At 44.3% G+C, this 13,521-nt stretch overlaps 2 protein-coding genes across 2 annotated transcripts; one reads left to right on the top strand and one right to left on the bottom strand.

Moving 5' to 3' along the window:
• Nucleotides 1–1,321: 1,321 nt before the first annotated feature.
• Nucleotides 1,322–2,189, bottom strand: LOC137572156 (uncharacterized). The gene is made up of 2 exons (XM_068283926.1): nt 1,878–2,189; nt 1,322–1,822 (listed from the first exon to the last, which is right to left on the bottom strand). The coding sequence occupies exons 1-2, from the start codon at nt 2,187–2,189 to the stop codon at nt 1,322–1,324; spliced, it is 813 nt and encodes a 270-aa protein (XP_068140027.1).
• Nucleotides 2,190–7,337: 5,148 nt separating this feature from the next.
• LOC137572157 (uncharacterized) lies at nt 7,338–13,111 on the top strand. Its single transcript, XM_068283927.1, has 5 exons — nt 7,338–8,605; nt 8,677–9,770; nt 9,847–10,950; nt 11,155–11,440; nt 12,076–13,111. The coding sequence occupies exons 1-5, from the start codon at nt 7,338–7,340 to the stop codon at nt 13,109–13,111; spliced, it is 4,788 nt and encodes a 1,595-aa protein (XP_068140028.1).
• The last annotated feature ends 410 nt before the right edge of the window (nt 13,112–13,521 follow it).

The following is a 13,521-nucleotide window of genomic DNA, read 5'->3' on the forward strand; positions in this document are numbered from 1 at the left end:
CATCCCGAGATCGTGCGGAATGCGCTGCAGACTCTTATCGCGCTTAGCCGGTGGGTTGCTTCGAGTCCTCGTCGGTAGCTTTTCACTCTCATGCCGTCGATCCACGCTGGTACTGCGTAAAGCGCCGTCGATGTGGTGACGCTCGAGAGCAGTAGCCGTCGTCCCTGCCTCGGGCCGCGCGTGTTTAAGAGGATGCGCGATAAAGCGTGTGCGGATTTGGCTGCTTTTTCTCCAGCATGTTGCAGATGCTCCCTAAAACTGAGCCTTGTGTCCAGTAGAACGCCGAGATATTTGATAGCCCTCTTGGATTCAATCACAGCGCTGCCCACCCGTACTTTTGCGGATTCCACAGTCTTTCTGCTGCTGATAAGCACTGCCTCCGTCTTGTGAGCTGCCAACTGGAGGCCGGCGGCCTGGAGCCACTGCTCGACGCTTCTAATGGCGGCATTCGAGCGTTCCTCAACTTCCTTGACGGTCTTAGCGACCACGGCAAGGACTATGTCGTCCGCGAACCCTGTGATGTGGGTGCCAGGCGGAAACTGCAGGCGTAAGACTCCGTCGTACATTGTATTCCAGAGTAAAGGTCCCAGCACCGAGCCTTGGGGCACTTCTCCAGACACTGTCCGCACTACTGGGCCATCATTTGTGGTGTAGCAGATGGTCCTTCCTTGGAAATATTGTCGCACACAACTGAGGAGGTAGTGTGGGACTCCAAAATCGGCTAATGCGACTAGGATACGGCTCCATCTGGCCGAGTTGAAGGCGTTTTTATGTCTAGGGTGGTTACCAGACGGTACTCTTTCGACCCCCCTTTCCATCTAGCACCGGCGATCGCGTCCGCCGCAATATTAACCACGCGTGCAATGGCATCAGTTGTGGACCTAGCCTTCCGGAAACCGAACTGCTGCTCCTGAGTCCTCCGTTGGCTTGGATGGCTGAGCTAAGCCTTGCGCAAATTAGAGACTCTAGAACTTTACCTGCCGAGTCCAGGAGGCAGATCGGCCTGAATGAAGACGCATCGAGAGAAGTTTTCCCTGGTTTCGTAAGCAAGATTAGGTTCTGCTTTTTCCATCTGGATGGGAACGCGCCTTCCCTCATGCACTTGTTGTACAAGTCCACAAAGGACTCAGCCTGTAACGACACCGCGATCTTTAGTATTTGGTTAGTGATTCCGTCGGGGCCCGGAGCCTTCGCAGGTTTAAGATTCCGGACTATGTTGAGTACCTCGTCCACTGTGCATTCCTCTATTTGTGGGTGAAGCGGGGGATGCAGGACAGGCAATTCGTCCACGATTTGAGGGAAGAGGGTGTCTACTATGCTCCTAACAGTCGGGGGCGTCCTTTGGTGCCGGAGTCTTGTCTATATGCAAGCGCTTCACGACAGTCTGGTATGCCTTACCCCATGGGTCCTGCTCTGCGGAGTCGCATAGGGCCAGGAAGCACTCGCGTTTGCTGTCTTTGATCGCCTTTTTGAGAGCCTTGCAGCACTGCTTGTATTCCAGATATAGGTCTGGGAAGGCTAGCGTCCCTCTAGCACGCTGGTACATGCGCCTCGCGCGGAAGCATCTGCGGCGAACGTCGGCGATACTGTCATTCCACCAACAGACTGGTTTGTGGTGCCTTCTGTATGCCTTGCGCTGGGACATACTCTCATCACAGGCCCTCTCCAGTGTCGACATGAAAGAGTTCGCTGCCGTGTCTGCATCTCCTAGGCGTGCATCACGTAAACTCTCCAACACTCTGCTAAACGTGTACAAGTTTAAGGACTCCAAACTTGTAGCTTTTCCCGGTGGGAGGCGTTCGCTCAGCTCGTGGCATGGTCGCTACCGGTGTAGTGACGCCCAACTTCCCAATTCGACTGTGAAGCTATGGAGTCACTGGCGAACGTAAGGTCGACAATGGATCCTGCACCGGCTCTACTGAAAGTGAATCTTGAGCCGGAATTGAGCAGCGAGACACTGAGATTGCAGAAACACTCGAGCAAAAGGCGGCCCCGTGCGTCGGGCGAGTACTACCCCATTCAGTTGCCCAAGCATTAAAGTCACCGCCAATGATGACACCTTGGCGGCCCCTGGCGTCGACAGAAATGGCGTCGATGGTACATCCAAACCTCTCTAGGGTGTAGCTGGGAGGCAGGTAGCAGCTATAGACCCAGTACCCTCCAATTTTTGCCCGGACGAAGCCCTCCATCTGGGCGACTTCCTCAATTGGGAGCCTGATAGTCCCGCAGGACCAAATAGCAGCCTTTCCGTTGATGTCGGATACCCAGTCGGCGTTCCTCTCCGTTCTATACGGCTCACTGACTAGGGCCAAGTCGTAGGGCCTTTTGTCTATCTTTGTGTGTATGTTTTATGTATGTATGTTTTATGTATGTATGTTTTATGTATCAAATGTATGTATGTTTTATGTATGTATGTTTTGTGTATGTATGATCATCATATATAAATTATCAATCGTTCTGGGAACAGAACAGAGTCGATGCCACGTCTTCTTTCCTGGGTCTCGTTCCCCAATTTAGTGACCAGGGTGTTGGGTTGGTAACTCCCCCCTCCCCAAAATGAAGCAAATGCGTTTAGAATGGGGCTGTCGGGGTGGATGCCGCTGATTTTCTTTGTGACTTGGGCTTGTTCATCGGACCGTCGTTGTCCACTTGTGATTCCAACGCAACACAAAAGGATCTAATGGTATGCTGAAAGCTTAATTTTTCTAGTTGTTTTTGTAGCATTTTATGTTAAAACAAATGCTGTATATTGTTCACAATGCGTTTGGGTACAATGAATGACATATGTAAAAAGCAAAGATTATACTAATTATTATTTTGTTGTTCGCCTTATTTTAGATTTATGGATTTTTTTGCAAGCGTGTGGTGATAAGTGTGTTACCATTATCTCGTAAGACTTTATGTTTAGAAAATCTTGGCGTTAACTTATTTCTACGGTTTTCTTTTCGAAATATGCTTTCATTAGTTGATAAGGGGGCTGCGGATTTCCGAGTTTCGTTAAGTTTATCAAGTTTGCTTTTAGTATTTTTATGTAAAATCTCTTTTACCTCTTGGTATAATTTTGATTGAAAAAATTTAATTTTTGTAAATATTCATGATTAGTGTCGTATTTAATTGTTTGTTCAAATATAGGTGTGCGTCCAGTAAAAAGTTCAAAAGGTGTGTATTTTGTAGATGAATGTATAGCGTTATTGTACGTGAGAAGTGTTTCCGAAAGAGTTTCCTCGTGTTTGTTAATCTGCTTATTTTTCTTTTTTAATTCTGTGATTATTCTATAGGTTTCAGTCAGTGTCGAATGTAATCGTTCTACTGGAGAGTTGCTGGATGACTGCTGGAAGGAAGTTATATGACATTGGATGTCGTATTGATTACAGAAATCTTTAAATATACTGCCAGAAAATTACGCACCTTGGTCATAAACTATTTTTTTAGGGATTCCAAAAAGGCTGAAAAAATGTTTCATGGCGGTAATGACGTTTATGCAGGTCCTGTTGGGTATAGGGTAGGCACACGCAAATTTTGAAAACTTATCTATTAGTGTAAGGTTATAGTTTTTGTTTATCGTGTATATGTCTATATGGACTATGTCCATTGGTTTGCAAGGAGTTTCTGGTACTTCAAAAGGTGGTTTCTGCGGCTGTCTATCGTATTTAAGTGTGAGGCAAATTTCACAACCCTTTATTATTTGCGCTATTTTGCTTTTCATATGTGGAAAGTAGACTTTTCTTTTAAGGTGCATTAATGTTTCATCAATGTGATTGTTATTATTGTGATAATCATTGACTATTTTTTCTTGATCGGTCGTATTAGTGATATCGTCTAAAAGAGTTGTACACCTAAGTAATTTAAATAATTTATTGTGAGAAAAATGTTTAGAGAACACATCTAGTACTATTTGAAAAATACTGTCTGATGTGTAAATTGCTAATCCTGTTAATCTTTAAAATTTTTTTTAGAATGTCTAGTACAGTATCTGAGTTAAGTCTGGGTTCTGTGATGGTTCTCCTTAATTTGTTTTTAAAGGGAGTGGAAACCTGGTAAGAAGCAGGAGAACCTTCAGCTAAAACAATCTGCAAATTAAAATCGATAAGTGGTTTTTCGACAATTATTATGCTTGATGCAAGATTATACAGAGAAGATGTTACTTTGTTATTTGAAAAATTTTCGACATCTATATTGTTAACGTATTGTAGTTTCCAACGGGCGACCTTGTCGTTGGTGGAAAATGGTCCTGTGTTCCATGTTAATGGTTTGTGGTCTGAAACTAAAATAAATTTTTTTCCGAATAAGTAGGGTCTGAAGTGTTTTACTGCCCAATGGACTGCAAGCATTTCTTTTTCTGTAGCTGAATAACGGGTTTCTTCATCGGATAATGTGCGACTGGCGTAAGAAATAGGTTTGTCGCTTCCAGATAATTTTTGGGATAAAACAGCGCCGATGGCATAATTGCTTGCATCAGTAGTTAATATAAAGGGTTCTTTAAAGTTTGGGTAGGTCAATATTGGATAATTACAAAGTAATGTCTTACAGAATTCAAAAGTTTTACAGTATTCTTCATCAATTGTTACTGCTTTTGTACCTTTTAATTGTTGTGTTAGTGGCTTTGTTATGCGGGCAAAGTCTTTAATAAATTTTCTATAATAGCCAAGAAGACCTAGAAATGATTTAATTTGTCTCCTGTTTTTTGGGATAGGGAACTCCTGAATGGATTTTATCTTATTTGGGTTAGGCTTGACCCCATCTTGAGTTACAATATGACCTAGAAAATTAACTTCTCTCCGAAGGAAGTCAGATTTTGCGATTTGTAGCTTAAGATTAGCGGATCTGAGTCTATTAAATACTTGCCTTATATCTATCAGGTGTTTTTGTAGAGATGGTGAAAAAATTATAATGTCGTCTAGGTATACTAAACAAATGGAACCTACTAGATCTCCAAGGACATGGTCCATTACTCTTTGGAACGTTGCAGGTGTATTCTTCAACCCGAACGTCATACGGATGAATTCAAAGTGGCCACCTTCGACTGTAAAAGCTGTTTTGCTCCTATCTGCTTGGTTCATTTCAATCTGGTGAAATCCACTAGCTGAATCAAGAGTTGAGAAGTAATTAGATTTACCAAGTTGGTCTAAAATCTCATTTATATTTGGAATTGGATAACGGTCTGAAATTGTTTTTTCGTTAAGTTTACGATAATCTAAAACTAATCTCCATTTTTGCGTTTCAGGGGAGTTCGATTTTTTTGGAACTACCCAAAGAGGGGTGCTCCAAGGCGAATAACTGTTTTTAATTATATTTTACTTTATTTTAAATAGACGTAGTCGTACAACGCTCAGTACGAACAAGTGGCCCATATGACACCAGGCCCGGGCCTGTTACGAATGACCCTAAGTAAAGTTAATGTTACAACCTCTACCCACTCCGACCTAAGGGCATAGGCGTATTACATATAAGTTAACACCATGAACTCTGCCCACTAACATCAGGCCACCCTGCCCCTCACACAACCTGCCCCTCACACAAACTGCTGGCTCAGCGTGGATTGCTGGCTCAGCAGAAAGGATGGAAAAGCAGAAATACCAACCGCTTGCGCAAGAGCCAGCGGTGACACCGGATGCGCGTGCGACCGTTGGACGGTCATTCGCGCTGCGTCAGCAACTTAAGGCCAGCTAGGGAGCTTTGGCACTTCTGGGCGGTAGCGTTAAGAATCATTCTGGTTGCAATCAGCAAAGGGACAAGAACTTTGAATCAATTAGCTCTAAGTTAAAATACAAACAGCTCACTACTTATACTAAATATAAAATAAAACCAATTGTAATGTTCTGTAATTGTCCAGGATTATTATTTGGGCAAATATCATTTGTAATAAATCCTTACGAAATCGTAAGGTAGCTTTCGCATGGTAATGCGAAAGTTAACTGGCGCCCGAGCAGGGACCGCCTCAAAAAAAAAAAACCAATCGCGAGTGCCCGGTGAAAACATCAAAAGAATAACACAAAACAAAATTGAAAAAAGATTATGCAAGAATAAAACAAAGCCTCTGGCAGCCGCCTGACAAGACGGAGCTGTGGTGTAATTTTTTTTAAGTTAAAGTGAGTGAAAACTGAATGGCCTCAAAAATATGAAGTGGATGGCTACCGCCTGATAAGCGGGGGGCCCGGGGTTCAAAACCCCGTTGAGGGATAACTATTCATTAAGTAACTCAACTCAGTTACCAGTGGTTGTCAGTGCGGCTTGCCCGAGGGGCACCCGGTTTGTGCGAGTGATTGGTGAATGAGGCGGTCTCTTTTTTTTTTTCTTTCCCCTCTCCTTAAGAGAGAAAACAAAAGAGATACAAATAAGTTAATAAAAATAAAAAAAAAGAAAAAAAACCAAACAAGAGTGAAAGGTGGAGCTGTTATCCACGCACTCAAACCACTGCGGCAACTATTGGTTGCGAGTGGCAATATGTTAGAATTTAAGCAAACAAACAAATAAAGAAATGTGAATAAAATAGTTTTAAGAAAATGCTTTGTCGCGATAAGTGAGTATTGGCCGCTGGCTGTGTCTTCCACCGAAAGTGTCCCCTTCAAACGGGGACGTGGAGCCACTCCTACCTAAGTAGGCTCGTAAATGGGCTAAAAGGGAAAAATGGAGCCTCCCCTTACTGACAAAGGGGGACACAGCAACAGGCAGCTCACGCGCACAACAAAAAAAAATAAAACGAAATAATACTCGCTCAGCAATAAAGAAAAAAAAATGAACTCGAAAATTAAATACCAACAAATAACAAACAAAAAACTAGCAATGCAGTAATGAAAGATGCAAACTAAAGCAAATTCAAGAATTTTTTTTTAATGCTGACCCGAGTATATTAGACTTATGGAAAAAAAAAAAGGAAAAAAAACAAAAACACAACAAAACCCCTACATTGTACTAATTATTTTGAAATTTCGTTAACAGAAAAACGCTGACCCTGTAAGGAGGGACCACCACACAAACCACACCATCATTTCAATAAAACCATACTAACAACAATAACCCAGGTGAGTGAAGAGTGCTCAGATTTAGTAAAAACCTAAAATCATTCAGTACAATTATTTTGCCAAAAAAATCTATCCCTTCTTTTTTAAAAAAATATATAAAATAAAATAAAAAAAAAAAAAAAAGAAGAGAATTTTGTGTCATTTTTTTTTTTTTGCTTGTAATTGTTTTACTTGTAAATACTTTATCAATCAACCAACCAATTAAAAAAAAAAAAAAAAAAAAAAAAATTAATAAAAAAAGTTAATTTGAAAGATATCACACTATTCCATCCTATTCTTTCGTATTGAATTCCAATTTTTTTTCCCTCTCAAAAAATGGACGAGATGAAAGTGGCCATTTCCACCCTACTCGCTCAGGTAGCCTCCCTTACGGAGGAGCTAAGACAGCAAAAAGAAAAGGTGTTAATTTTAGAAGGAAAGAACTCGGAACCCGTAGTCGTAGTGGACAAACCGCTATCCAAAGCCCTAACCGAATTCGACCTAAGGCAGATAGCAACTTTACCAGATTGCGTCAAGGAAATAAGGCCCTTTACGGGAGAAGCTGCCCAGTATCCAACCTGGATCAGGCAAGCTGAATCCATAGTTCGGGATTATGAGGTAGCAAGAGATAAGCTGATATATAGGGCCGTCGTCCTCCACCTGAGGTCGAAGATAGAAGGCAGGGCGGACGAGATGTTGATCTCTAGCGACGTAGCAGATGACGATTGGCCAGAAATCAGGAAGGTCCTTGCCTCAAATTATGAGGACAAAAGGGACATAGGGACTTTAGAATATCAGATGAGTATGCTAGTCCGCGGTGATGGGAACTTGGAGGGATATTATAACAATATCAACAGGCATCTCTCTTTGATCGTAGCAAAACTCAGGAATGCAGGACACGCCAAGGGAGTGCTTGAAGCTCTCATAGGCTCGTACCGCGAAAGAGCCTTACGGGTCTTCATAAGAGGGCTACCCCAAGAAATGGCGGGGTTGGTCACTGTAAATCGCCCTAGAACATTGCCAGAGGCATTTTCAATCGCTCAGGAGTTAGATAACGTCATGTACACGAAGAACTTAGCTTCCTCGACCGCTCCCGTTAGGCCACCGTATCAACAACGGGCCGTTTACCGGCAGCAATATCCACCCAATCATTTTTCCCCAAGATTCAACAACCCCGTGACCCATGCAAATCATAGGACCGCGGCCCCACACCAGCCCCCGTCGGTGTCTAGTGGCTTCCGAAGCCAACAAATTACCAGGCCGGCCATCAAAATGGAACCGGCAACCTCAAGCCAGTCCAGGACTCGATTCCCAAACCAGGGAGTGGAAGGGGGCGTCAAGAGAAGCCCCAGCGAGTCAACTAACCCCTTCAAAAAAGCACAGTATCTATTCCATGTGGAAGCACCAAACGTGTCCGATCCTAATGGAGTAGACTGCGCCCCAAGGCCTATTGAGGCTCCTCCGAGTAACGAACAGTTGTACGAAGAAATGCCGACGATCGCGGTTAACGAGCGAGATGAGGGTGCAGCCCATGTGGCCCCACCGCACCCCGATGACCTCGTGATCCAAGATCAAATAAATTTTATGGGCATGGCCTCTCAAGCGTACCATACATAGAGTACGAAGATAGGAATGGGGTAGTGCGACAGTTTCTCATTGATACTGGCGCAAACAGAAACTTTATTAGTCGGGAACTATCTGACGGGGCTTCGGCTTTGCAGACCCCATTCCTAGTGCAGTCAGCCGGAGGCCCTATTAAAGTATCCAAATCTACAACCGGCCCCTTTTTCGCCCCTTTGGGCAACAACACTCAACTAACATTCTACACGTTACCGAACCTGAACAGCTTTGATGGTATTATCGGCGATGATACGTTAAGACACCTGAAGGCTAAAATTGACAGGGAACTTGACACATTAACCATTCAGCCCGGGGTAGCGATACCTCTCCTAAACCGCTTATCAACCCAACTCAATTTCCTCTTAGACGAGGACCATCCGAAAGAAGTCGGGCCCACCCTGGAAGCCCTACTCAAAAGCTTTTCATCCGTCTTCGGCCCTGTGGCCCCTGGTGGAGCCGTAGAAACCCAAATTAAAGCATCCATCCGCACCCGAACGGAGGATGCCGTTTACACCAGATTCTATCCATATCCAGTCCACATGAGACAGGAAGTTGAAAACCAGGTTACGAAACTCCTGCACGAGGGTATGATCCGGCCGTCGGGAAGCCCGTATAACTCTCCAGTATGGGTGGTGGAAAAGAAACCAAAGCCCAACGGGGAGAAACAATACCGCATGGTGATTGACTACAAAAGACTAAATGCGGTGACGGTGTCCGATAGATACCCAATCCCAGACATTACTTCCACGTTAGCTAGCTTAGGCAAGGCGAAGCTTTTTACTACCATTGATCTAACTTCGGGTTTCCACCAGATTCACATGAATCCCGCGGACATTCCAAAGACCGCTTTTTCAACCTTGAACGGAAAATATGAATTTCTTAGATTACCTTTCGGGCTTAAGAATGCCCCCGCCATCTTCCAAAGAATGATAGACGATGTACTCAGGGAGTACATCGGGAAAATATGCTACGTGTACATTGACGACATAATTGTTTTCAGTTCATCCTACGAAGACCATTGGTCGAACTTAACCACAATACTTACCAGACTTCGTGATGTAGGCCTGCAGGTGAACCTCGAAAAAACGCACTTCCTGCAGAAACAAGTCGAATTCCTAGGCTACATCGTAACGGGGGGATGGCATCAAAGTCGATGACAAAAAAGTCAATGCAATCCTAAAAATACAGCCCCCAAGAAATCTAAAGGAGCTCAAGTCTTTCTTAGGTATGACCTCCTACTACAGGAAATTTATAAAGGATTACGCTAGAATCGCGAAACCGCTTACCAACCTGACGCGTGCGGGCGGTGCCCAAGTTAAATCCTCGCAATCAAAAAAAGTTTTAATTACACTAGACGAGGAGGCAATGCAAGCTTTCCGCGATTTGAAAACGCTTCTCTCCTCATCGGAGGTGTTAGCCTTCCCTGACTTTTCGAAACCTTTCCATCTCACCACAGATGCGTCAAACGTCGCCCTCGGGGCCGTTTTATCACAGATTACCGCAAACAATGATAGGCCCATTACCTATCTCTCAAGGGCACTTAGTCGGACAGAAGAAAACTACGCCACAATTGAGAGAGAAATGTTGGCAATCATCTGGGCACTGGACAGCCTCAGGACCTATTTATACGGAACCGCATCTTTAAAAATATACACTGACCACCAACCACTGATTTATGCCATGGGGAATAGCAATTTCAACGCCAAACTTAAGCGTTGGAAGTCTAGGATAGAAGAATACGACCACGAGCTAATCTACAAACCAGGGAAAGCGAACGTGGTAGCGGATGCGTTGTCAAGAATCTCGTACGACTCGCTTGAAAAATTACCAAACCAACTAAATTTGAATATCCTCGGCACCTTGGACAATGACACTGACTCATTGGCAACGGTGCACAGCGCACTTCAAGACGCATCTGATCTTGTTCCACATGTCGAGGTCCCCATCAATGCATTCAGGAATCAGATTGTCTTTGATCCCGCTCGTTCAGACTATGAATGCGTCTCACCGCATGCCGGCTTCACTCGGCACCTACTGCCCATCAGAACATTTACTACTGCAGAATTGGACACCATACTGAAGGCTTACCTTAGCCCGTCCCTAATAAACGGAATTAAAATCCCGGATACACATCTGCAGCTTCTGCAAACGTGTTACCTCGAATCATTCACGGGCTACAAACTTCGCATCACGCAAAGGATGGTGACCGATTTGACTGATGACGATGCGATTTGCGGAATCATCACTGAAGAACACCAGAGGGCTCACAGAAATTCCAATGAAATAAGACTTCAACTACTAGAGCGGGTCTATTTCCCAAAAATGGCGAGTAGAATCAGAAATATTGTGGCAGCCTGCAAAACATGCAAGTTACATAAATACGACCGCCACCCCAATCAACCATTATTGGAACCTACTCCAATTCCAACATACCCGTGCGAAATCCTCCATATAGACATCTTCGCGTTGGAAAAACAAAAATTTCTCAGCTGCATTGACAAATTTTCAAAATTTGCCAAACTATTTCCCATAGAGTCAAAGTCAGCCCTCCACCTGCGTGAAAGATTGGCGGAGGTGCTGCACTATTTCACGGCACCCAAAATCTTGGTAACGGACAATGAACGAGGGCTCCTTTGCCCCACAGTCCTCAATTACCTTAAACTACTGGACATAGTCGTATATCATACTCCCACCCAACGGAGCGAGGTCAATGGGCAAGTGGAACGATTCCACTCGACATTCCTCGAAATCTATAGATGCCTCAAGTCCGAGTTCTCAACTCTCAAAGTATCCGAACTCGTACCCATGGCTGTCGATAGGTACAATAATTCAATCCACTCCGTCATCGGGAAAAAGCCAGTTGATATTTTCCTAGACAGAACGGCTAGGATAAATTATCAAGGCTTGACGGATTTTAGACGCAACACTTTAGAGGATATAACCGGCCTCTTACAAGCGAAACAGGAGGCGGTTATCCGCAGGCGGAATAAAGGGAAAAAGAAACAAGTTGAATATAAACAAGGGGAGGAAATCTTTGTCAGAAACAAACAGATTAAGGGAAAAGAGAAAAACCTATTCAACATTGAGGAAGTACAGGAGGATAGAAGGGCCACAGTAAAAACAAAGACGGGCAAGGTATTCCACAAAGCCCATCTGAAATCTAAAGCAAAAGAATGAGTAGATAGGAAATCGCCCCACCTCATCAACCCATTTCCATAAAGACAACAACATAAAAAATTAATAAAAAAAAAAACAAAAAATACAAGTAAAAAAAAAAAAAAAAAAAAAAAAAAAAAAGAAGCAGGCAAAAATATATAGAAAGCCAACAAAAATTGAGAAATATTTAAGAATTAAGAAAGCACTCTTCACGAACCAGGTGGAAACCAATACCAATCAATACTTAGCCCTAAGAAAATTCATATTATAAGCATTACTAACTCTCTTCGTCTTCAAGGATGGCAATGGTGATGTTGCAGCAGGCAAGTGCTGCCCATTTCTTCAATTACGACTCTCCGGTAATTCCCCTTCAGCAGGGATACGTCTGGCGGGTTAGCGGCGTGTTTCGGCTGATTCACGTCATAAATCTGCTGGAGTTCCAACAGGCAATCCAAACCACGCGGGAGGAATCCACACTGCTATCCGACCAGCGTACAAGGATGATAGCGGACCACTACTTGGATCAGGCCGAAGAGGATACTGGAAGATTGCTTTCCACACCGGCCCGGAGACCTAGGGCCGTGGAATGGCTCGGTTCAGCATGGAAATGGATTGCTGGCTCCCCAGATGCGGCCGACTGGAATGCGGCTCTGAAGACCCAGGATGGTCTTGTTGCGGGCAATAACCAGCAAGTCCGCATCAACGAAAAGCTTTTCGAGGCTACATATCGGACTCTGGAAGAACTAAATGGGATCATCGGAAAAGTCAACTCGATAGACGGAGACATACACGCTGCCACTGCGACGTTACATAAGGCCATGATTTTGGCAAGGCAAGTCCATGAAGTGACCAGAGCATGCCAATTAGCTAAAACGGGAGCGGTGAACACGGACCTACTAAACGGAAAGGAAGTAGATGATATCCTAAACGAAGTAATGGGACTCCCGTACCAGAACGCGGTCGAGGCCATTGAATTCTCCCGCCCAACGGTCATGTCCAATGGGACCTTCCTGCTCTACGTCCTAGCCATTCCCAAGGTGACCGACAGGAGGTACAAGTTACTTCACCTACTCCCCACAGTCCGTGAGGGTCGCAAAATCGTCTTGGATGCCAACCTGATAGCAGTGGACCCAACCGAAACCTATGAGGTCCTTGGAAATTGCCTCTCCATTGGCAATACAACGGTTTGTCAAGAAGAAAACCTGCGCAGGCTAAACGAGGAAAGCTGCATCCCACGGCTCATCAAGGGCGGCAACGCACAATGCCATTACCTAAGGGGCACAGGAATCGGTTACACTGATGGACGAAAGCACGGTGTTCCTCACTGGCTTTAATGGAACAGTGACCACCTCCTCGGGACAACGAAGACTCCAGGGCTCCTTCATTATCAAACTCCAAAACGAAACAATAACCATCGGAAGGAAGACTTATTCGAGCCGATCTGCTTCTGCCCTTACCGCAATGCCTGCGGTTCTCTCCAACATAACAGCCTTAAGTTACACCCCGACGCTGCAATATGTTCACGAATTTTCTACACAAAATCTAAGAAAACTATACGATGTATCAAGAAAGCTAAAAATATCTTTATTAACAGAAGCCATTGGAACTGCGTGTGTCGGTATCATGTTATACATTGCCTGGAGAAAAATGACGTCCACAAGAGGCCTGGCGATACCAGAAAAGGCCAGTCCGTCGCCTTCACCCTAATCTGCGGGACGCAGATCTCTGGAGGGGGAGGAGTTAA

This window comes from Drosophila tropicalis, unplaced genomic scaffold (assembly GCF_018151085.1).
Source record: "Drosophila tropicalis isolate 14030-0801.00 unplaced genomic scaffold, ASM1815108v1 contig_23, whole genome shotgun sequence".
NCBI lineage: Eukaryota > Metazoa > Arthropoda > Insecta > Diptera > Drosophilidae > Drosophila > Drosophila tropicalis.